The following is a 26,127-nucleotide window of genomic DNA, read 5'->3' on the forward strand; positions in this document are numbered from 1 at the left end:
TTTTTTTTTTTTTTTTTTTTTTTTTTTTTTTTTTTTTTTTTTTGTACTGGGGATTGAACCCAGAGGTGCTCAGCCACTAAGCCATATCCTTAGCCTTTTTTATTTTTTTATTTTGAGACAGGGTCTTGCTATGTTGCTTATGGTCTTGCTAAGTTGCTGAGGCTGGCTTTGAACTTGTGATCCTCCTGCCTCAGCCTTCCCAGTCACAGGCATGCTCCACCACAGCCTGCACCAGTTTTTAAATTAAATTGTTTGTTTTCTTATTCTTGAACTTTAAGAGGTCTTTGTATATTTTGTATATAAGTCCTTTGTCAGATATGTTTTAAAAATATTTTCTCATAGACTTTGACTTGTTTTCATTCTCTCGACAGTGTCTTTTGCAGAGAAGTTTTAATTCTTTTAAATTAATTAATTTATTTTTTATTTGTTCTACTTAGTTGTAAATGACAGCAGAATGCATTTCAATTCATCAAACACAAATGGAGCACAGTGTAGAGACACACCATTCGTGTGATCATACATGTACCTAGGTAATGATGTCCATCTCATTCCACCATCTTTCCTGCCCTCATAAGCCCTCTCCACTCTCCCCTTTGCCCAGTCCAAAGTTCTTCCATTCTTCCCATGCCCTCTCCATTATAGATCAGCATCCACTAATCAGAGAAAACATTTGGTAGTTTTTTGGGATTGGCTTACTTCACTTAGCACAATATTCTTCAACTCCATTCATTTACCTGCAAATGCCATAATTTAATTCCCTTTTAATGCTAAGTAATATTCCATTGTGTATATATACTACAGTTTCCATTCATCTATTGAAGGGCACTAGGATTGTTCCATACTTTAGCAATTATGAATGGAGCTGCTATAAACATTGGTGTGCCTATGTCACTATAGTACGCTGATTTTAAGTCCTCTGAGTATAGACCAAGAAGTGGGATAGCTGGGTCAAATGGTGGTTCTATTCCAAGTTTTCTGAGGAATCTCCACACTGCTTTCCAAAGTTGTTGCACCAATTTTCAGTCTCACCAGCAATGTATGAGTCTACCTTTTTCCCCTCATCCTCACCAACACTTATTATTGTTTGTTTGTTGTTATTGTTGTTGTTGGTACTGGGGATTGAACCCAGAGGTGTTCTACCATGGAACTACTTCCCCAGTCCTTTTTATTTTTTATTTTGAGACATGGCCTCTCTAAGTCTCACTAAGCAAGACATGGTCTAGCTTAAGGCCTTCCTAAGTTGTTGAGGCTTGCCTCAAATTTGCAGTCCTCCTGTTTGAGCCTCCTAAATTGCTGGGATTACAGGTATGTGTCACCATGCCAGCCTAGAAGTTTTTAATTTTAGTGAAGAACAATTTTCCAACTTTTTTCCCCCATGGATCATGCTCTAGGTGTTGGATTTCCTGTTTTTATGCAGGAGCCCTATTGATATGGTGGTAAGGTGTGAGGGAAGGAGGAAGTGTTCTATAGTACAATATGTCTCCGTCTTCTTGTAAGCCTGTGCCCCTGGGCTGTGACCTTCACAAGTACTCCTCAGCTTTTCCCTCCCTTAGTAGAAGGAACCTTTACACTGAGTCCATTAAGACTCACTGTGACAAAACAATTTCCCTTAAGGGCAGAACTTTGTTGAGGACATCAGAATGCTATGGACATATTTCAAAATGATTACTTTTCCCTCCCTCTGCTGGAAGCACCAGGGGATTTTTCCTCTAGTTTTCACAGCAAGAACATGGTAGTACTCCTGGAGGTAAAAATTCCTGAAAGAATGCCCCCATCAACACTTATTTCCTATAGTTTTTAACTCTCAAGCTTAGCCATGTTGAACTCCAGCAATTCATCAATTGCAACTTAAATGTTCCTACCTGTATTAACCATTCCTTTTATTTGCTATAGTCTGATATTTTGACATATTGGGCACTTGCTGATCCTGGAAGGATTAACCCTCCTGGTTTTAGCTAGTTTCTAGAGAAAGCAAAGAATGAAGCAAGGGGCCCTTTCATCTGCAAATCAGCCAACTGAGACCTCTTACCCTCAAGGACTCCTTTGATCAGGTTCTCATTCTGGGCCACCACCCACCTGCCCTAATCACCCCAGGGCCAGACAACTAGGTAAAGTTCATAGCCCCAAAATCCACAGAAATTGTTCAGCTAGACAATTCTAAACCTGCTCACCCTGATTCATTCATTCCTTCCGGTGGAAGTCATAATAAAGACCCATGTCTACATTTCCTCCCCCATTCTCTCTGTCTCCTCAGTGCTTCCCTGTATGGCCCTGCACAGCACAGCATGCTGCCATTCTAGGGATCTGTGAGTGAAATAAGCTTCTTCCTTCTCGAAAGTCACTTCCATGTCTGTGCCTCTTGCCACGCCTGATTAAAACAATCCCAGCTGCTTCTTGGAATACTACCAGACTGGTTCATGAAGGGCTTCTGTATTAGTCAACTTTTCATTACTGTTACAAAATACCTGAGAAAAACAACCTAAAGGAAGAAAGATTGAATTTGGTGAATTTGGCTCATGGTTTCAGCGGGTGTTTGGCTGCAGCCATTGTTTCTGGGCCTGTGGTGAGGCAGAACATCTTAGTGGCCAGGAAGTAGGTAGGAGTGGGGATAAGAAAAAGTCCCCAAGTTCTCTCTGCTTTCTTGGATGCCATGAACAGAGCAGCACCTCTCTGCTATGCCCTTCCACCACAATGTTCTCTCTCACCTCAGGCCCACAGCAATGGAGTCAGCTGACCATGGACTGAACCTCTAAAGCCTAAAGGAAAACTACAAGCAAATAGCAATGTGGGTGCTTTACTATGTGTGTGCTTATGGCATGGATGGCGTCTTTAAATCAATGTTCGCATATGCTGACCTCTATTGAATACCTCCATGTGCAGGGACCTTACCTGTTTTTAATTAACCCTTTCAACCATGCTAGGACATTGGGGCTACTTGAACCAATTATAGATGAAGAAAGTGAGGTGCAGAAAAGGTGACTTATTTATGAACACAGAGGCCAACTTTCCCCAACATCTAATTAAAACACAACCTTTTGAGGAGGATTTACGGTAAAGCAAGGAGGTCCTGTGTTATTCTGGGGTGTCATGTTGTGGCCCTGGCAGAGCTGTCGAGCTACAGGGGGCATCCTGGACGTCAGATTCCTCTTGGCTGGGGCACTTGCCTGGGCTGAAACCCGCACCGTCCATTTCCTGACTCTGCAGGTGACACGTCGGGGAGATCGGCAAGGAAGCAGGCTCCCAAAGCCGAGGGTCCCCCTGGCAGGCGCGGAGCCCAGCCTGGGCTGAAGGAGCCGGCCCGGGGCAGCCCCAGAACCGGGTCTCCCCGGAGGAAGGCGACGGAACGCCCGGGCCGCCGCGAGGAGCTGCAGGGACAGGAGCGGAGCGCCACAGAGAGGACCAGCGAGGGGGGGAAAAAGAGGGACCGGAGGGCCTCCTTCAAGGAGCAGAGGGCACCCCCACAGAAGGAAAAGGACGCTCCGAGGAAAGAGGAGACGAGGAAGAGGCCGAAGAAACCCAGGTGTGTGTCGCCGGCGCGTCCCTCGGCTCCGCATCCCTTCCCCTACCCTGGGAGGGGCTGGTGTCCTGCTGGGCTCCTGCTCCCCCGCTGCCCCTTCACTTTGCCCCGCCTTTGCTACTGCCTGGGGCTCAGAGTCTGGCCAGAGCCGGGATGAGGATCGCACGGTGACAGGTGGGATGGCCCCTGGGCCCCTCGCCCAGCCACCCGTGCGCCCCCGCGCAGGAGAATCTCTTAATGCGGCCCCACGGCTGGGTGGGACGAGACCTCAGGTGTCACCAGGTGACTCGCCTTGGCTCTTAAGGAACTGAGAAAAGTGAACAGTATTGGATTCAGGAATCATCATAGGGATTAAGCACACTCCTTCCTTATCTGGACTGTTTTCTAGAAAAATGGAATTCTGTCTAGAACTCCAAGAGTTATGTTAGCTCTGAAATTCTAGGATTTGAGGATTTGAATTATTTGTTTCCTCTCCTTTGTTCCATTAGCACCAGCACACGAGGGTTAGTGGATAGAGCCAGGTCACTGAAATGAGCAGATCGGACTTTTTGTTCCATTTCTTTGGGACCAGCTTTGATGGATGTCTCTGCTCTGCTCCCTTTGTCATTCACTGGAGATCAGGTTATTGTTGTTGTTTGTTTGTTTTGGTACTGGAAATTGAACCCAGGGGCGCTTAACCACTGAGCCACATCCCCAGCTTTTTTTTTTTTTTTTTTTTTTTACATTTTAGAGACAGGGTCTCACTGAGTTGCTTGGGGGCCTCACTAAGTTGCTGAGGCTGGCTTTGAACTCGTGATCCTCCTGCCTCAGTCTCCGTAGCTACTGAGGTAACTAACAGGCGTGCACCATTGTGCCCAGCTCTCAGGATGTTTTAAGCATCCCCTGAAATAATGGCTGAGAGGCTTTTGAAAGGGTTTTAGGATTATGGCAGAGTTGATGTTCCTTCTCTGGGTTCTACAAACCTCCTTTGTGCATACCTTTAGTCAGGTGGTCTACTGTCCTCTCCACCTTCACAGAGGGCAAAGTGAGACCCTCTAAAGAGGCTACTAACTGCTTCTGTCACCCATACCAGCCATCCCTTGTTAGGACCTTTGCTGTTTGTTCCTAATGATAAGCTATTAAAGGGTCAACTTAGAATCTGAATGCTTTGTTAATGGACCCTGAGAATCCTGAACTTTAGAGGGATCCTGTAAGATCCTAAATGACAAATGCAAAGTAAGGTATACACACAAGGACTCATGGCATTTTCCCCTGATGCCATGACAGGGCACTGAGAAATGAAAAAGACTCAGTCCCAGTTCCCCAGGTACAGGCAGGCTAGCAGGGAAGATGAGACACAGGCATCAATTAAGACAAGGCAGAAAGCCATGTGTACACAAGAAGGGCTTTGATAGAGTGCTGTACTGCCCGGGTTCTGGGGCATCCGGTTTCCTTCGTGAAGAAGGTAAGCATTTCAGTAAGTGTTGGAAGAACAGGTGGAATTCAAACAAGCAATGACTGAATGCCCAACTCCCCAGACGGAAGGAACTCACTATGCAAAAATTCAAAGACAGCTATCATGGGATGTGTATGAAGTCCAGCCAAAAGACCCTCCGATCTCAGCTTTCCAATGTTCAAGGGCATGCTCAGACTTCTTCTCCTTTGCTCCTTGGGTGTTATTCAGAAGCTAAAACTCACAGAGGCTGCCACAAATGGGTTTTAAAAATCTAGCCCAAGTTCACATTCAGATTCTTCTGTTTATGAAACTTACTGGCTGGGTGGGCCTAACCCTTCTCTGGCTTTCTCCTTCAACCCTGTCACCTGCTGTCTCACTCAGTTGAGGGTCACATATTTTCAGTGAGGCTGTACAGAGCACACACAATAAATTGTACACAACTGAGCACATAATATTATCTGAGAGATGGGGAGGGTCGTTGCTTGGGGATTTCTCATGGGAGCTTGTCTACACCTGTGCTGTTCAATATGCCACTACCCACATGAGTCTGGTGGGCATTTGAAATCCAAACACAGTGTGACTAAGGAACTGAATTCCCAATTTAATCTAACTGAACATAATTTTAATTCAATGTTAATACCATTGACTTAAGAGTTTGTGAATCTGACGTAGGTGTACCTTTGAAACTAATTGATATGATTTTGAAGCCAAAGCATTTCTTTTTTAATTTTGGGTTTTTTTTTGGGGGGGGGGTCTAATTTTTGGAGGGAGGGTACTGGGGATTAAACTCAGGGGCACTTGAACACTTAGCCACATTCCCAGCCCTATTTCGTATTTTATTTAGAGGCAGGGTCTCACTGAGTTGCTTAGCTCCTTGCTGTTCCTGAGGCTGGCTTTGAACTCAAGATCCTCCTGCCACAGCCTCCTGAGCTGCTGGGATTACAGGCAGGCACCATCACGCCTGGCTCAATGCATTTCTTTTACAAAATGGCCAAGTAGTTTTGTTAATGAGGATGCAAATATCAAAGAAAAATACTATTTTGCACTTGATTCTGTTACTGGGAAACTTAGGTAAACAATCGGGGTACTTGAATCTACTTTTTCAGTTATAACTTTATGAAACCCAAATACAGATCAAGTGTGTCTGATGGAAATTTAGTGTTTGAAGTGCTCTTCACTAGGAGTGCAATGCAAACACCAGACTTTGAAGATAGTAGAAAAAAAAAAGACTATCTCAATAATTTTCATATTTTAACTATATGTTAAAATTATAATGTTTGTTAGGTTAAATTAAATGAAATGTGTTATTAATTGTATTCGTTTTTCACCACTTTAATGTGGCTACTAGAAACATTTAAATTACAAATGGCTATTTCTACTGGTCAGCACTCCACGGGATAGTCTGTAGGGGGAGGGGGAACACTCAGAGAAATAGAGTTTGGGGAGGTAGCTGTGTGGTAGGTTGAGCTACAGGTTGAAGTTCTGGCCTCCTCTGACAGGCAGTGGGAGTCACTGGAAGCATCTGAGCAGGAGTGGGCGTGATCCGGGATCATGCCTTGCCATCTTGCCTGTGGGCTGCTCCACATCTACTTCCTTTCCAGCTCTCTTCTCCATTTGCCCTGGCTCTGCCCCTAGATCATCTTCCTTGGCCTCCAGTAACTCTGGTGGGGAGTCCCTTTCTGAGGAGGAACTGGCCCGCATCCTGGAGCAGGTGGAAGAAAAAAAGAAGCTCATCGCCACCATGAGGAACAAGCCCTGGCCCATGGCAAAGAAGCTGACGGAGCTCAGGTGGGTAGGTTGTCAGTTAACCAGGCTTCTTGAGATCCACAAGCCTCAGCTCCTTCTGATGGGAATGGGAAGCCCCTCCTTCTCCTGGTCCCATAGGGACTAGACAAGAAGGAGGATTCACCTTCCTCACCTCCCCAGGCTGAGTGCAGCACTCAGGGAACGCCATCGCAGCCTGCAGGACTTGAGGTTTGCCAGCACCTAGCAGGTCCTGGAGGAGGAGAGATGGAAGACCTGTACCCAGCCCTTCCATTGCCTGCCCATCTTCTCTCCCATGCCCCAGCTCATCTGGTGGTTCTGTGCCTCTCTTCTGACCCAGCACAGGAAGGATTTCCCCAGGGAAGCTGTCCAGGATGCCCCTTCCCAACAAGATCAGCTCTTTCTTGTGTTCTTTAACACCGGTTGTCCCATCGTCCCAGATGTGGAACTGTAAAAATTTAAATTGAGCAACAAATTACCACTACGGTAACTTTGAAATAATTATTATTTTTTTTTAGAGATCTATACTTTTGAGAAAAGTACTGTGGGGAATGAATACAATATTTGGAAATATGTATATATTTCATGTGTATATGAACATATCTATAAAGGGCATATAAGCTCTAGAGTATGATTTCCAACTTATTTTATTGTGCTTGTGTTAATTTCATTGAAATCTTCAAAAAATGGTTAAGCCCCCAACATCCCTCCCCATGTGGCTCTCACTTGCAGTGACTTACCTGTACAAGGTGGACTTAATTACCCGCACATCCCCAAAACCTAACGCAAGGCCATGCAGGGAGTGGTGCTCTTTGACTATGGTTCTGGAAAAGAGACTGGGCCTCCTGCCTATGCCACTTGACTTTTCTTTTAGACTCAGCTAGCTCTCTGGTTTCCCAAGGAAAGTTGGCCCACCAATCATTTTTTTGATTCTTACATCTCTGCTGTGATTTTCAATCCACACTGCATGGCTTCTGGTTTTCCACTAGAAAATCCCCTTCTGTTCTTCCACCACATCCCTGGAGACGACACTCACTCTCCTCTTTCATCTGTGTAAAGCTCATTTCCCCTGGCTCCTCTCACACCCAAGTTTGCCATGCTCAACTCAAACTCATGTTATTTAGGAGAACCGTTAGGCAGTCATGTTTTAACACTGTTTTGACATAGCAAATATTTTGACCACATCAACACAGTGCAGAACTTGTCAGGTTTTCTGACACGTAGAGCTTACTCCATTACTGTGCAGATTATTGCATGACCTTCTATGCAGCTTCAAGAAGAAATGCCTCCCTGCGGTGCCTCAGGCTCCTGCCATGGGCTAGCACTGACCAATAGAACTTTCTGTAACAATGGAAATCTCCTGAAGCTGCACCATCTAACCCAATAACCCCTAACCAGCACTTGACATGCACTTAGTGCAACTGGGAAACTGAAAAATTTTTAATTTAAATTTTAAAAAAATGACAATAGTTAATAGCAATGTATTGCATATTAAAAATGGCAATGAGTAGATATTAAGGATTCTCACTGCAAAAAGAAATGCAAAGTGAAAAAGTGCTTATGTTAATGAGCATGATTTTGTCATTCCACAAATATTATAATATTTACATTTTTGTCAGTTAAAACAGTAAAATAAAAAATAACTTGAAATTTCAAGTAGCCACGTGCGCCTAGTGGCTACGATTTGGATAGTGTTTTCAGCTCTAGGCAGTTGGCTGGCTTCTTCCCAGGCTCCTTTTTCTGAGTCCCTTCTCTTTGCTTCTTCTAGGATGGGTTCTTCCTTTTATCAGCAAGACTGAATAGCCACCTGTCACTATCACAGAACCTCACCCCCAACAGGTGTTGCCTGAACACATCTTTTATTAATGGTAGAAAAAAAAAAAAAACAACAACAACCTGGATGCTTGAAGAAATGAGATCTCCAGCAGGCTGCAAATCCTGCTTAGAGGAGAAATCTGCCATCTCTTCCCGCCTCTGAGGGCCAGAATCCCTGCTGCTGGCAGGGTTGGCAGGATCTCTGGGTTGCAGGCTTTGCCAATATCCAGTCTAGGATCTAGAAGACAAAAAGAAAAGCCAGGGAACCCAATGCCCTGTCATCCCCTTGATCCAGAGGTCCTTAGCTGCTTTTGATTTCTGGAACTTTCCCTTTCTCCACACTCTTCTCCGACTCTTCTGCCTTCCACATAGATTTTTAAGGCTTTATGTGACTACATTGAACCTGTCCAGATAACTATGATAATCTCCCTATTTTAGAGTTAGTAATCTCAATCCCACAGAGTCCCTTTTGCCATTTAACAGTTTATTCACAGGTATGACACCAAAGGGCAAAAGTCATGCGGGGGGTTGGGGGGCAAACTCTGCCTATCACAAGTGTCTAGTGTATGCCAAGCATTATTCTAGGAATTTGGGAAGTTTCAATGGACAAGACAGACAAAATTTCCTGCCTTTGTGGAATTCATATTGTAACCAGGGGCATAAAAGCACACAGGCTTTCAGCCTGGTAACCCCTCATGGTTTAGATTTCCTTTCATTGGATGTTAATGGAATTCCCACCCACCCCCAACTTTTTTCTCCTGACCAGGGAGGCCCAAGCCTTTGTGGAGAAATACGAAGGAGCCTTGGGAAAGGGGAAGGGCAAACGACTCTACGCCTACAGGATGATGATGGCCAAGGTGCGTGATGGGGGACAGCCAGCCTGCCAGGAGGGTCTGCTCTGCTTGGGAACGTGGAGGACCCCAGCCTCACCTGTCCCCCCACACCATGTGTCAGTTACCCCCAGAATCCTGAGAGTGAGGCCCAGTAGACCATTCTCCTTCCTCCAGTGATGGAAATCAACTGTGTCCTTGTGGTTCCTCTATGCTGATTCTGTGGAGGCTTCCATATACGTAAAACCTGTTTCCTCACCAGCGAATGAACTCACAGAATGAATGGCGTTAAAACCACTGGGGAGGAGGGTGGTGGCTAGGGTTGTGGCTCAAGTGGTAGTGCACTCACCTGGCAAGGCACTGGGTTGGATCCTCAGCACCACATAAAAAATAAAATAAAAATATTGTGTCCACCTAAAAAACTAAAAAAACAAAAAAACAAAACAAAACCCACTGGGGTTTTTATTTTTCCAAACCCCAAATCATGTTGATTTGGGGGAGACCCAAAAAGGCTGTGGTATAATCAGCATTGGATGATAAACAGTAATGTTCGCAGAGGCAGCAGGCAGCTCTACTCTGTTATGTCACCCCCTGGGCATCTGATCCAAGGGTAATGGTCTGAGGTGGGACATTTAACCTGGGACTTATTGAAATTTCCTTCCTTGAGGGGACTGAAGTACTCACAGATTTGAAAAACTACCACTCGCATCCACTTCATTCTTGCAGAGAGCCTGTTTCAGGGCTTGAGTGTGGATGTAGTTGCTTCAACTCTCAGTTTTGATGCCTAATACTTCCAGCTTCTTTTTCTTTGTTTCCCTAGGCTTGCCCTGCCTGTGAAATGTATTATTTCCATATGTATTTTTTTTTGTACCAGGGATTGAAACCAGGGGTTTTTAACCACTGAGCCACATCCCCAGCCCTTTTTATATTTTATTTTGAGGCAGAGTCTCACTGAGATACTTTGGGCCACACTAAATTGCTGAGGCTGGTTTTGACCTCAGCCTCCCGAGCTGCTGAAATGACAGGTGTGCTCCACGGCTCCCAGCCATCCATATGAACTTTTTAAAAATCACTTTGCAAAACTCTAATATAGCCCATTGAGATTTTGATCAATATTTTTAAAAATCTTCCATTTTATTTGTGCAGGCTTCTTACCTTTATAATATTTAGTCTTTGCATCAAAGAATACTGCATGTTTCTCTTGCCTCTTTGAGCAAAGTTTTTCAATTTCTTCACATAGATCTTTTCCATGTCTTAAATTTATTTCTATGTAGTTTATATTCTAGTTCCTTTTGTGAATGGACTAATCTAATAACTAGCTTTGGGTGGTATGTAGAAAATTACACTTTTTTGTTAATTTTATGTGTGGTTCTCTTATTGTACTGTGGTTTGTTTGTTTCTGCACTGGGGCTCATGTAATAGGCAAGCCCTCTGCCACTGAGCAACAGCCCCAGTCCCTTGGCTTCTCTTATTAATTTTATTCATTCTAATAATTTTCATCTGATTAGGCACATTAAAAAGGTTTTTTTGGTTCTTCTAATGTGATATGTAATTTCTACCCTAAAGCACAAGTTAGTAATTTCAGAACAATTTCAGTTGACAATGATAACCATAGGTCTCTGTCTTTTCATCATTTTAACGAGAATGACTTTAGTGTTTCACATTAAGTTTATGGGACTTGTCAGCTCAAAATAGACTTTCCCATAATAAGAAATTACCCTCTAGTTATAGGTCAAGATTTCTATTTTATTGGAAATAGATATTAGATTTTATTAAGCACCTTTGCCTTTTAGCTATTAAACTTCCTTTTTATTTCTGGGATAATCTCAGTCATGGCACATTATTTTTAACTCCTCAGACACACATGACTTGATAGTATTTTATTTATATGTACTACATACATTTTCATAAGATTGATCTGAATTTGTGTCGCACATATGCACAAGGGTGCACTAGGAATATACTTGCTTTATAATAGTGAACAAATAGCATTATCTCCTCCTTATGCTGTAAATCATTTTTTATGGAGCATGAATTTTTTTTGTTTGTGTGAATTCCATCTTTATAGAATACCTTGATATTTTTTTTCATGCATTCCTTGTTGATTGGTGTATTCAAGTTTTAGCTTTTTTTAGAGCCCTCCTGATAATTCATATTCTTCCCCAAACTTGATCATTTCATTAAAATTTTCATCTGCATTAACAGAAAGTGGCATATGCGCCATAATTTTTGTAATTACTCTTTATATCTGCTGGGTTTGAAACTGTTTATTCCTAGTATTGTTTTTTTCTCCTTTATCAGTTATAAACACCTGGCAATTATTTCTGAGTCATTTTATTAATTTTGTAGAATAACTATTGAATACTTGATGACTACACACTCAGATCTTCTTTTTTTTTCCATTTGAGGAATGTGCTTTTCGATACACCTTTTTTGTTGTTGTTGTTCTAGATTTTGCTGTAACAAGCTTGCAACAAACAATTTTGTAACACTTATTGTAAATCCAACAAAACACAGTCCCCCAAATAATATGGCTGGTTCAAAAGCATGCATATTTTAAATTTTAAAGCACATTTCCAAATTATTGTTCCCAGTTTGTAGCAACTCAAACTCAAATGAACAACAACAGAAAAAAATAGGTTGTTGTTCCTCTTTAAATTTGTATTCACTGTTTTTTAAATTGTAGCACACTTAATTGAGATCTACCTTCTCAACAAAATTTTAAACGCACGATACAGTGTTGTTAAATATAGGCACAATGTTGTACGGCAGATCTCTAGTCAGATATGTCTTTGTAAATGAGTCTGTTCAGTCACGTTTCTGTCAAGTAGATCCAGCTTCCTCTATAGGGAGAGGATGATCGCTGACCTTCCTTTGTTACCTGCCCTCGCTGTTTTTAATTCTTTGTTTTCCTCTCTCTTTGCAGTCTTAGGAATTCTCAGGCATATTCTTAACACCATGGAATCCATTTTCCTCTGTGTCAGTTACTGTTCTTACTATGTCAAATATTTCTTTTCATTTCATTATAGAACCTTTAGCTTCCTGTAGTCATTCTATACCTCATATTCTTTTTTTTTTTTTTTTTTTTTTTTTGAGGTGGGGTACCAGGGATTGGACTTAGGGGCACTGGACCACTGAGCCTCATCCCCAGCCCTTTTTTTGTATTTTATTTAGAGACAGGGTCTCACTGAGTTGCTTAGTTCCTCTCTGTTTCTGAGGCTGGCTTTGCACTCGCGATCCTCCTGCCTAAGCCTCCCAAGCCACTGGGATTACAAGCATGCGCCATATTCTTTTTAAAATCTTAAATTGCTCTCTTTTAGAAGACGGATTTTTTGCATTCTACTGAGAATGACAAACTGCTTCCTAGAACTTATTTATATATCCTAAGGAATGTTTTCCACAAATTTCAAAGAATAGGTGTCTCTTTTTCCTTATTCAGCAGTACTGTTTCTCAGGCCTCACTGGTTGCTTTCATTTTAGTCACTAGATCCCAATTTCATCCACAGACAGGATGTGTCACTTGCCTGGATCTTGTTTGATCCCTACTTGAAGCCATTTTCTTATCAATAGCTGGGGAGCCAGATGACATGACAATGACCCAGTCCCACAGCCAGCAGCTCCCACAGTGCTGAGGAAGGGGCTGGGGATCCTCTGCCCACACCCAGCCTGGTTTTCTGACTCTGCAAACTAATGAAAGTGTCCACAGCCTCCACCAGGTGGTTGCCAAGGTACCCACCAGTAGCCTGGGCCTCACTTGGCCACATTAATTACCTCTCCCCGTCTCCAGCCTTGCGAGCCTGCGTTTTATGCTGATTTTATCAGCACTCTGACAGGAGATCCATCTCTCGGAAGAAGACTCACATTAATAAAGCTTGTGAGACTGATATATAAAACCAGATGCTGGATTATTAATTTAAAAGGAGAAATTACTGATGCAAGAACTGGAAAACTCAAAGTCCACTTTGACAGTCCCTTCTATTTTGGATAGTCAAGCTAGTTGTATGGGAAACTAAACCTTCATTCTGATTTCAGTCTATTAACTTACAATGAAAGTCACCGCCAGAGAAACCAAAATATACACAGCCCCAGTGACTAGCAGCTGCTCTCCTTATCAACAGATCTACATAGGAAGCCAAATGAATCAAAGATTATTTGTCAGCACAGAATCTGAAGTAGGCAGAGTGCATGAAGCCATGGGGCCAGAGCAGCTAGCATCTAGCATTTATTCTTCCCCAGATCTGTGCCAGTCTGGTCAATCACACCTCTGCGTATGGGTCCCTCTTCTCTTTTGCATCTCTGACCATTTCTCTCTTCAGACAGGTAGTTTTCTTCTTTCCATAATAATCATTCCATCAGAATATTGTCAAAACCATATTTAGAAAATCGGATCTGGAAGCTTGCCTGATTCCTTTGCATAAACCTTTCATCCTTTGGTGACTTTACAAAGTAACATCTCATTTCCTTCATGGACTAGTTTTTAGGAGAATTTTTAATAATAGAAACTAATAGCATCTGTTTTCTAGTACCTCTTTCTTAGCCTGCTATTTTCTATGAGTCTTTTTTATGTTTCTAAATGGCTTTATTTCTAGAGGTTGAGGTTGGTGGGGAGAAAACCCTTTGAATCAACAAAATAGCATCTACCCATCAGACAGACATCTTCTCTAGTTTCCAGTTGATACAAACTCTGGGTGTTGAGCTGGAATCAAACCCATATTTGTGGGCTGGGGATGTGGCTCAAGCGGTAGCACGCTCGCCTGGCATGCGTGAGGCCCGGGTTCGATCCTCAGCACCACATACAAACAAAGATGTTGTGTCCGCCAAGAACTAAAAAATAAATATTAAAAAATTCTCTCTCTCTCTCTCTCTCTCTCTCTCTCTCTCTCTCTCTATCTATCTTTAAAAAAAACCCCATATTTGTGTTAGTCACCTTTATATCACTGTAACAAAATACCTGAAATAACTTATAAAGAGAAAAAAAATGGGCCCACAGTTTTGGAAGTTTCAGTCCACGAGTGGTTAGCCTCATTGCTTTCGGCCTGTAGTGAGGCAGCACATTATGTCAAGATCACATGGCAGATCAAATCTGCTCACCTCATTGCTGGCAAAAGAGGGGAGAAAGAAGAAAGGGGCTAGGGTACCACTATCACCACCAATGACCAGAAGACCTCCCTCTAGGTCCTACGTTTTAAATATTCCAAAACCTCCCAATAATGCCACTCTGGGGAAGGAGGCTTCAGCGCATAGGTCTTGGGGACATTCCAGATACAAATTACATCACTATTGGAGGGAGGAAAATACTTCCTAACTCCTTTCAGAAATTCAGGATCATTTTTTTCCCAAAGAAGAATGGGCAGCCATGTGTTGAGAATTTTTTTTTTTTCCAATCCCACCAGTCTCCTAGTTTAACAATTCCTATTAGATTTAGATCCTTGGCTGTCTGCCAAAGGTGACTATGAAAATTGTGAGGTTTCTTTTCCCCTTGAATTTCTATTTGAAGATAGAAAATATTGCATAAAAGATGACTAACCCAATTTGGTTGTGCTCATAAGTTGTACTCAAAATTTCTAAGTTCTTATTTAAACTGTCCAACCCTGAGATATTATCAGCACTGTAGACAAATGCTACGTATTAATGGTCCCCTAACTTCTCTTTCACTCCGCACCTGACTTTGGGAAAGCAAATGTGGTTTAAATATTCACCTCTGGTAGCCTGAGCTCAGGGATGCAGAAGTGAAGATTCCAAGATGGCAACCTCACCCACATGTCAACCTCACATTGTCATGGCAACATCAAAATGTCTCTCAATGTGCCCCAATGTGCTCCAGGACAACATTTAATATTTATCTATTCCATTTCAGAAATGGATCAAGTTTAAGAGAGACTTTGATAATTTCAAGACTCAGTGTATTCCCTGGGAAATGAAGATCAAGGATATTGAAAGTGAGTATTTTGGAATCACTGTTTTTCAGTTGAAGAGTCTTCCCAGAGTTTGGATTGTGTTCTTAAACTTCTGATTAGATTGTTTCACAGATTCTGTTGTATTTTAAAAAGGATGGGTTTTGGACTAGTAGGACCAAGATTTAAGTTCAGCTTCTTCACTTTTCACTTGCAAGTGCTTGGGCAGCTCAGTTAACCTCCTGGAGACTCAGGTTATTTATCTGGAAAAAGGAAATGGAGACCAAGATGTTTGTTCCATAGACTGATGTGAAAATTGAGTCTATCACACACACAAAATACTCAGTAGTGTCAATTTCCTTCGTCTGCACCCTTAAATCCACCATCTTTTCTCCCTCTAGGTCACTTTGGTTCTTCAGTGGCTTCGTATTTCATCTTTCTCCGATGGATGTACGGAGTTAACCTTGTCCTTTTTGGCTTAATATTTGGTCTAGTCATAATCCCAGAGGTAAGCAAACAAACAACAAAAATTTCTGTATCTTTGTATAGTGTTGAGGCTTTATTTTACCCAAATACTCTGTTTGAAGAAGAGTCAGTCATTCATTTTTAAATTCTATATTCTCATTAATTGCCCAGATAGTTCAGAACAAAGAATGAAACTAAAATACTTGTGGTTTTGAATCAAGAAATGGATACTACATATTTTTTACCTTTGACCCTAAGATCAGTATAGAATTATTATCTCAGTTATTTTTTTTCCTTTTACCTAAAAAAATAGAGAGATAGGCAAAGCTAAACAATAAGTGAGTAAAATGTGAGGAAAAACAAAGAAATGGTTATCATAAGATGAACTACATCTTGGCTGCACCTTGGGGTAGAAGAAGGATATGCTTCTGGAGACTCTTACCCAGGGTATTATAAAGTCCTGGTGATTTTCTGTTTGTTAAGCTATTTTTTCACTTTTGTGAATGCCCAATAGTTAATTTTCTTTTTATTACAATCAACTGTACATATGTACTATATATGCTACTTTTTATGCAACTTATTTCCAAATAAGAAAATAAATTAAAAGTGAAAAGAAACAGAAGAATATTACATGAAATGATGAGCCTATAAATTAACAAAACAAAGTAGTGAAATATTAAAAGTGGCACAAATCTGAAGTAGGAAGAGTGGATGAAGCTTGTGCTACAAACATCAAGAGTGACATGGTATATCCCTGCCCTCATTACTTTTCAATATTATTTTGAAATTTCTCCCTCATTCAGTGAGCCTGGAAAATTGAGAATCTGATGCATTTTGTACTCAAAAAAACTCTATTATTTTATTTTTGAGGTCATCTGATTGCAGACCCTTAAAACTTTAGGTACTCAATCAAAAACTACTAGAAATTAATAAAGAGTATATTGACATGTCTGAAGTAAATTTAAATAGAAAAACATCTTCAGGAATTTTCTATACTTCTAACATGCAGTTTAAAATAGAATTCAACATTTTGACACTTGCAACAGCAATAAATCTATAAAATAACTAGTGAAAATGTATCAAATAAGAAGATTCCTATGAGGAACACTATCAAGTATTACTGGACAAAACTCAGATAACAAATGAAAGGATACATTCTTAGAAGGATACAACTCGATATCATAAAAGAGTCAATTCATCTTTTTTTTTTTTCGTCCTAGGGATTGAACTCAGAGGCACTCAGCCACAACCACATCCCCAGTCCTTTTTATATTTTTTTTAGAGACAGGGTCTTGCTAAGTTGCTTAGAACCTTGCTAAATTGCTGAGGCTGGGTTTGAACTCACGATCCTCCTGCCTCAGCCTCCCGAGCTCCTGGGATTACAGGTATGGAGCACTGCACCCAGCCAAAAGTCCATCCATTTTAAATCAATATGTAAATGTAATTTCATTCTGATTTTTAAAAAAAATACTTAAAGATGTGAATAAGGCATATGGATAAGAATACTAAGAAATATGTACACACAAAGAACTAGAAGTACTCCACAACAGGGAATTCATAAAGTAAGTTTTTGGTACATACACAACATTAGATTTTTTTTTTCAATTTTTTAGTTATAGATGGACACAATATCTTTATTTTGTTTATTTATTTTTAAGTGGTGCTGAGGAACGAACCCAGTGCTTCACATGTATGAGGCAAGTGCTCTGCCATTGGGCCACATCCCCAGCCCAACATTACCCCAAATTCACTTTATTTGGGGAAATAGCTTATGACAGAGGGAATTGATCATAAAAGAATATTAAGCTCAATAACCAGGCTAAAATGTATAGAGAACTCAGAAATAATTAAAAGGAAATATGTGATTATCTAGCATATTGAATAGAGTTGGTAGAAGGTGATGCATAATATTTAAAATGTTCTTCTATACTTTCCCACTTTTTCTATGAGTGTGTGTTAGTTTTAAAATCAGGAAAGTACAGCACCAGGTGAGATGGCACACACCTGTAATCCCAGAAGCTTGGGAGGCAAAGGTAGGAGGATTGTGAGTTCAAAGCCAGCCTCAGCAAAAGCGAGGCCTTAAGCAACTTAATGAGACCCGGTTTCTAAATAAAAAATAGAAAAGGGCTGGGGGTGTGGCTCAGTGGTTAAGCGCTCCTGGGTTCTGTCCCTGGTACCAAAAACAAAAACTTTTAAGTCAGGAAAGTGATTGATGTTATTTAAAGATTGGTGCTATTTAATGCGTGTCTCCTGCTCTGAGAGGGTAGTTTTTAATCCAGCCTACACTTGTCTCTGTGTGTTCGTATTTTCTCCATTTACACCATGTCACTCTGTCCCTACGTCAGGTGCTGATGGGCATGCCCTATGGAAGTATTCCCAGAAAGACTGTGCCTCGGGCTGAGGAAGAGAAAGCCATGGACTTTTCTGTCCTTTGGGATTTTGAGGTACTGTTGCCAACATGCACTTCCGTTTTGTGATTGTAAGGTGAAAGATCCCAGGAATGGTGTAAAATATTGCATTTAATTATTGAAAAGTCTGCATGTTCATCAAATAGGAAGCCAGCATCAGGCAAAATGCTTTTCTCATCCTTCTTATGTCTGCTTTAACTACTGCCTTCATTTTCCTAGGTCTGCCACTGAAACAGTCTCCCTCTCCCCCTTGCACAGTGTGGCTCCTAAATCTCCATTTCCTCTGCACCAGAGTGAACTTTCTAAACTGCAGATCTGACCTCAGATATTCATTGCCAAAATGGAATTAAATCACTGTTCCTCATAGGGTTTACAAGGGAACTGTTCACAACCTGGCTGTTCCCTAGCTGGTCCTGGGTTTGTCTAATACTTCCCACCTCAGTGCCCCACCACTACCAAGTTTCAAGGAAGTCCCTGAACGCATGCCACACCATGCTCTGGCTCATGGTCCTCTGGCTCATGATCTTCTACCTGAAACACTCTTCCTGCCTTTTTTTCTTTTGGTACCAGGGATTGAACTCAAGGGCACTTGACCAGTGAGCCTCATCCCCAGCCCTATTTTGTGTTTTATTTAGAGACAGGGTCTCACTGAGTTGCTTAGCGCCTTGCTGTTGCTGAGGCTGGCTTTGAACTCACGATCCTCCTGCTTCAACTTCCTGAGTCATTGGGTTTATAGGCATGTGCCACCACACCCGGCTCTCCCTGCCTTTTTGAGTCCCCACCTTTCCATGCCTTAGCCTGCAGCTCCAAGGGGTGGGTTCCAAAGGCTGGCCACGGCCATGCTGACACCCACAGCAGGTCATTGCTGCTGCCATCCTTTACTCTCAAAGTCAGGTTGAATCCCTTCAGAAATGTGTGAAAGTGAGTTGGAGTAATTTTCCAAGTGATTTGGAACAAGGATACCCAACTATACTGCTACTGGGGATTTCCCTTATCCTTTATGTCATCAAGGATCCCAGTTGAGATATTCTATCTGCCAAAAACAAACTGAATATATTCCACAAAGATCGCTTGCTTTATATTTAGCAAAGACATAAAAAGGGGCTAAAAATCTGAGTTTATATTATAGCTAAATCATTACACCCAAAATTGTACTATTACACCAACAGCCCCAAGTCAAAACTCCCAAGTCAAAAATAAAACAAAACAACATTTGAAATTCAGTTCATCTGTGGGCTTTAGGGTGTGTAATTTTCTTTAGAAGCTGTTAAATATTGAGAAAACTCACAAACGCCCATCTACTTTTAGAGCATTAAGACTCCAGGGAGGCTGGGGGCGGTGGCAAATGCCTGTGATTCCAGCAGCTCAGGAGGCAGAGGCAGGAGGATCACAAGTTCAAAGCCAGCCTCAGCAACTTAGTAAGGCCCTAACCAACTTAGTGAGACTCTACCTCAAAATTTAAAATAATGATAATAAAAAGGGCTGGGAATGTGGCTACGTGGTTAAGCACCCCAGGGTTCAATCCCCGGTACCAAAAACCAAAACCAAACTAACCAAACAAACAAACCAAAAAAAACCCCAAAACCCCAGGAATAGGGAAAAATAACCCTGAGCTGTGCATGCCTGTGGGTGCAGGGGTGGGCTACACACTTATGCATGCCCCTTGTCCCTGATTGATCCTGAATGTGGACAATGCTCTCCTCTCCTTGTCTCTATTCACTCTGTGTTATGGGGAGAAAAAGGGAATGAAGAAGGGAAAGAGGAGAACACCTGGGTGGACCCTGGAGCCACAGTGGGGAGGTGGAAGGAAGAACAAGAGCTTCCAGAACTCTTCTTTAACCCTTCCACCCCAGTGAAAACTGAGACCAAAGTCCCTGGTAGAATGGAAGTATCTGACAGCCGTCTTCTCTGAGCTTGCAAACCCACAGCATCGGCCTTGTTGTCCCGCAGGGTTACATCAAGTATTCTGCTCTCTTCTACGGCTACTATAACAACCAGAGGACCATTGGGTGGCTGAGGTACAGGCTGCCCATGGCTTACTTTATGGTGGGGATCAGCGTGTTTGGCTACAGCCTGATGATTGTCATTAGATCGTAAGTATGATCGTCTCACTGACAGATTTTTACTTCTCTTCACACAAAAACTCACTCCCTGAGTTTCTTTATGCCTACTCACTTTCTTACAGAGAAAACAAGGAAACATGTACACAAAGCATAGGCAAATTATAACATGTGGTATAAAAGACATAAACCAGGTAATATGGGGAGTTCTGGGATATGGGATAGAAACTCCTTTAGATAAGGCATAGAACTGCCAGCCATGCTGAGAGTCTGAGGTGCAAAATTTTAGACAAAGGAAATGGCACTTGAAAATGCCCAGAGGCAGCAAATCATCTAGCATGTTCCGAGATTGCCAAAAGATCAGTATGGCTTGAGAGGAAGCGTGTCATCTGGTAAGGTAATGCCTGAGGTTTGCAAGACTTGTTTCTGCTTTCCTCCAGAACTTAGCTTCTTCAGAAAAACTGAATATGTAAAGATATAACCAATAAACCAATACTCAATAAACATATGCAGTTGTGATTCACCATGGCAATCTATCTGGCCCCAGCTCTACCTCTCTGTGGTCAGAAATGGCTTTTTTTTTTTTTACCTTTGGTACAGGAGATTAAACTCAGGGGCACTCAACCACTGAGCCACATCCCCAGCCCTATTTTGTATTCTACTTAGAGACAGGGTCTCGCTGAGTTGCTTAGCACCTTACTTTTTCTAAGGCTGGCTCTAAACTTGCCATCCTCCTGCCTCTGGGATTATGGGTGTGTGCCACCATGCCTGGCAAGAGATGGCTTTTTAATATGTCTGTGCCTCTTAATTCATTTTCTCTGAGGAAAACATTTGCCCTGTCCTGTGAATTGCTTTCTTAGTAGTTGGGGAACCCATTAGCCATGCTGGGGGTGTGGGGTGTGAGGCACAGTCTCCTACACAGACCCGACCACCAGGGCCCACATCCCCCTCAGCAGAGCCACAAGGGGTGGTTCTCCCAGGAGAATGTGGAGCTGTGTCTGAAAGACAGTTGTAGAGTACTGCAGAGCCTGGTGAGAACTCCTGAGGGTCATGGGGGAGCCTGGCTTGGCTTCCTATTGCATCATCTCAGGGGAAAGTGCTGCTGCTCATAGGCCCTGCCCAGCACTTGACAGTGACCACTGCATGACATGTGGCCACCCGCATCTATCAAACAAAAGGGACAAAACAAGGAGACAAACTCAGTTTTATTCTTAGCTTTCCATGCTATAACTTTTTGACCGTTTCCATCCCAGAAAAGTATAGAGATATGGAATGTCTCTGTGATGAACCCAAAAGTTAACTCCTGTGGCAGGTCAAATCCCAAAAGCCAACACATGAGATAGAATTAGGAAGAAGCACAAAGCCCCCCTACTATCCAGTCGAGCCCCTGCTTGGAATTCTGTGATTCCCACAGGGCTGAACTCCAGGGAGCACAGAGAGGCTGAAAAAGGGCTGAACCATGTGGGCCACAAGGAAGGTCTAAGCTACTTTCAGCCAAGCTTGTTTAAGAAAAAAATGTATTACCTGATAGCCATACCAACTTCCTCAGGGGTCACTGGGTTTCATAACAGGCAAAAAGGTATATGCTCTATCGGAGAAAATAGATGATTTACAGAGTGTGTTTCTCTTTGAGGATAAAGTCCCTATAAAGGGCACTTTTTTCTTAGATTGCATTTGCAGGCAAGTCAAGCCAGAGGAAGTCAAATGCAAGGGTAGAATACATAGTCAGATGTCCTACATCTTGCATGCTGCCTGTTACCCAATTGACACAATATGTGCTTATAGGGGATTCTGAATTTGAGGAGGAGAAGGCGCCCTGGCTTTCATTAAAGCTGCCTGGGTTCAAGCCCCTGCCTAGCTTGTTTCCTCTTTGGGTGTCTGTTACCTGTTTGTTTGCTACCTGTGTCAAGAATGACTCAGGCCAAGGTCCCCTTGGGGTAACAGAGCAGAAACAGGGCAGGCATAAGAACAGTGATGTGCACCCCACAGGATGGCCACCAATACCCAGGGGAGCACAATCGACGGGGAGAGTGACAATTTCACATTCAGCTTCAAGATGTTCACCAGCTGGGACTACCTGATTGGGAATTCAGAAACAGCTGATAACAAATATGCCTCCATCACCACCAGCTTCAAGGTAATTACCCCAGGGCAGTTACTACTTCCCAGATACCTCCAGGTCCTTCAGTATTAAAAGACTTGTCCCATCTAGGACATTGGAAATAAGATCCTACAAATAATCCATGGCAAGAGCTGTACCTGAAGCATAAGCCCAGCTTGTAGGATGGCTGGGGCAGGTACCCACCACCCATTTCTCACACGGTAGAAAATCCTGGATGCTGGAATCTGGTACTGCCTATTTCCATGGGAAACTGCTTTCTGCTGGAGAAAATGGAAGTACTCTTTGGGGCAACACTTGTCAACATTTTCTGCTTGCTATAGTCACCTAAGGACTACCTCCTACCTCCAAGATTCTGATGCAATTAGCCTGGGAGGGGGTCCTGGCATTCATTTTGTTTTGTTTTGTTGCTACCAAGGGTTGAACCCAGGAGTACTTAACCACTGAGCCACATCCCAGCCCTCCCCACAATCCACCCACCCCCCAGTTCCTGTTTTACTTTAAAACAGGTTCTCACTAAGTTGCACAGGGCCTTGCCAAGTTGCTGAGGCTGACTTTGAACACGTGATCCTCCTGCCTCAGCCTCCCAAGCCACTGGGATTACAGTCATGCGCCACTGTGCGTGGGCCTGGCATTCATTTAAAAAAAAAAAAAATCTCTGCAAGTGATTAGAACACCCAGGAGGAGTTGAGAACTCTGGTATAAGGATGTGGGAATCAAGAAATCAACCCTATGTTTCTTACAGTCCACACAAAATGACCGCACTGTTTGTTCACAGAACAGATTTGGGGTGGGCTACAAAATGATGGTTCATATAAAGTGACCAACCAGACACTGATAATTGGTAGGAAGTCTCCTCTCAAGGAGGCTTTGGTGTCTGGGAGAAACTCATTTTTCCTTCTAGGTTTACCACTTACTAGTTGTGTCTTCATAGAGAGTTACTGTTACATGACACAAGGTTAGTAAACAAATATCAATTATATTTTTTATATACTAACAGAGGACAATTAGAAAATATTTGGTGTGGAGGTTACCAGGGACTGAACTCAGGGGCACTTAACCAATGAGACACATCCCCAGCCGTTTTTATTTATTTATTTATTTATTTATTTTGAGACAGGGTCATGCTAAGTTGCTTAGGGCCTCACTGAGTTGCTGAGGCTGGCTTGGACTTGCAATCCTCCTGCCTCCAGCCTCCCGAGTCACTGAGAGTACAGGCATGCACCATCATGCCCCACTAGAAAATATTTTAAAAATTCTATTTGCAATAGTATCCAAAACTTAAAATATCTAGGAATAAATTTACCCCAACACACAATATACAAGACCAATAGACCAAAAAGGTACAAAACTATTGAAGAAATTAAGAAACCCTAAAAAATGGAGAAATATACCATATTCATGGATAAAAACTGATGTGGAAAACTATGACCTGGGAGCCATATCCAATCTACTGTATACTTTTGAAAAATTTTTTCTTTTGTTGAGACATATCCATGCCTATTTATTTGTACATCGTCTGTGGTTGCTTTCATGCTATAATGGCATAAATGAGAAGCTGCCTAGTAGCCTAGTAGTTGCCTCAGCCTCCCCAGCTACCAGGATTACAGGCATATGCACCACACCTGGCTAAAAATATGTTTTCATAAAGAAAATAACTAATTCTACTTAGGACACAGGGGATTACATCATTCCCCCTGTATTATTTATATTTATTTATGGAAATACAAAAATTGGTTTTCTCAGGGACTCAACAACCATGGTTCCTGGCCTGACTTTATTCATATCTCATTTTCATACAACTAAGGAATCTATAGTGGATGAACAAGAGAGTAACAAAGAAGAAAATATCCATTTGACAAGATTTCTTCGTGTCCTGGCCAACTTCCTCATCATCTGCTGTTTGTGTGGAAGTGGGTACCTCATTTACTTTGTGGTGAAACGATCCCAGGAATTCTCCAAAATGCAGAATGTCAGCTGGTATGAAAGGAATGAGGTAAGAAGGACATTACAATAATGAAGTGAATATTGAAGGCAAATACTTGAATCACTGGTTCCTGCATTCTTCAGCAGAATTACTAGAAGTCTGGATTATAGAACTTGTTTTAAGAAGTGGAATTAGATCACTTTCCAGAAGTAGCACGGACATCTTAAGCAAAGAATCACCTGCTTTTAGGCTTTGGGGGCTGACCTCTGTAACTAGATAAAGGTGGATTCTAATTATCATGTCAATCAACTGGATAGACAGTTGTACTAACACCAATTATGAAAAAGGTGATCCTTTGCTCACTGCTCTACAGAGCTACACTTCATAAATCAAATGTCTATTAACATATGAATGTGATTCTGGGCTCTTTTCTATACTGAGAACATACTGACATACCATACTGAGTTTATAGTTTGCCTTGATATCTAAGGCAAATGAGTAGAGTGAGTTCTATAATCTAGTAAAATTAATGGACTTTAAAGAATAAAAATAAAATCCTCTGGGTGTATAGACAAAGGGAGGAAGTAGAGTGAGTTCTCTCATGGAGAGTCACAATAAAAGACATTAAGGTTTTATTGGGTTTATATGGAATTCATAAATCTCTTTTGAGAATTTGACATCTGTAGTAGTTTGAAAAAGCTACAGTGTCTTCCTACCCCTGTACGCATAGTCCTTCACAATGTTAAACCTTAATTATCTCCTTAAAAGACCTGTCTCCAAACATTATCACACTGGGGGTTAGAGCTTCAACATATGAACTGGGGGAGTGGAGACAGTTCAGGCCAGAGAGGCTGAAGAGACAAGGTTTCTGCACTGGGACTTATCAAGAGCCAGGGGGAAGGGAGAACCTTGTAGGCTACCCTCACCAAACTGATCTGCATCTCCCTGGTAACCCTTTATTATTACAATGTTCTTAAATAGATCCTCAGGAAACATTCATGCAGACAGCATTTCCTGAGTTCTGCACATTCATAATTGTCTGAGCTCTTTATACTTAAAAGCCAATTTTGTTGGATATGAAATTCATGGATCACATTTTCTTGAATGTCTTAAATGTGTAACTCCATATTCTTATGGCAAAAAGCACTTCTGTAGAAAAAGAACTCTAATAATATTCTAATTTTCTTTCCTTTATATTACCTCCTCCCCTTGTCTATACACCCAGAGGATTTTATTTTTATTCTTTAAAGTCCATTAATTTTACTAGATTATATCTTTGTGTTATTTATTCTGAATTGATAGAGTTTTCTTTTCAAATTAAAAAATAGGTGAGATCACTGTTTGACCCAGCTATTCCATTCTTTGATAGAACTAAAATCACCATACTATATTGATACTTATCAATATAGTATGTCTATAGCAGCACAATTCCATAGCCAAGTTATGGAACCAACCTAGGTGTCCATCAACAGATGAATGGATAAAGGCAATATGTATATATACACAATGAAGTTGTACTCAGCCATAAATGAGGATGAAATTTTGTCATTTGCTGGTAAATGGATGGAACCGAAGAGAATCATATTAAGTGAAATAAGAAAGCAAGGGTCAAATGTTTTCTCTCATATGCAGAAGCTAGAGAGAAAAACAGGAATAAAAAGAGAATCTCATGAAAATAGAAGAAAGACCAATAGAATACAAGGAGGAAATCAAGAGGGAGGGAGGTATGCTATTGATGAATGTTACTGATCAAATTATGTACATGTATGAATATGTCACAATAAACCTCACTATTATATATAATTACGATGCACCAGTAAAAACCATAAAAATTTTAAGTGATCATATATTGTTTTCAGTTTAAAGAACAAGTAATTGAAGTATGGTTTTTAA

General features: G+C 41.7%; 1 protein-coding gene across 1 annotated transcript in view; it reads left to right on the plus strand.

Annotated features, from left to right (window-relative positions):
• The window catches only part of Tmc2 (transmembrane channel like 2), an 82,037-nt gene that overhangs the window by 16,687 nt on the left and 39,223 nt on the right, over positions 1–26,127 (plus strand). The window contains exons 2-10 of the mRNA XM_015487545.2: positions 3,205–3,520; positions 6,588–6,740; positions 9,298–9,388; positions 15,219–15,300; positions 15,657–15,763; positions 18,066–18,164; positions 20,079–20,221; positions 22,178–22,325; positions 24,115–24,303. Of these exons, the coding sequence (XP_015343031.1) occupies positions 3,205–3,520; positions 6,588–6,740; positions 9,298–9,388; positions 15,219–15,300; positions 15,657–15,763; positions 18,066–18,164; positions 20,079–20,221; positions 22,178–22,325; positions 24,115–24,303 (1,328 nt within the window). The remainder of the gene's footprint in view (positions 1–3,204; positions 3,521–6,587; positions 6,741–9,297; positions 9,389–15,218; positions 15,301–15,656; positions 15,764–18,065; positions 18,165–20,078; positions 20,222–22,177; positions 22,326–24,114; positions 24,304–26,127) is intronic.

The sequence above is a fragment of the Marmota marmota genome, unplaced genomic scaffold, assembly GCF_001458135.2.
Source record: "Marmota marmota marmota unplaced genomic scaffold, marMar, whole genome shotgun sequence".
Classification (NCBI taxonomy): Eukaryota; Metazoa; Chordata; class Mammalia; order Rodentia; family Sciuridae; genus Marmota; species Marmota marmota.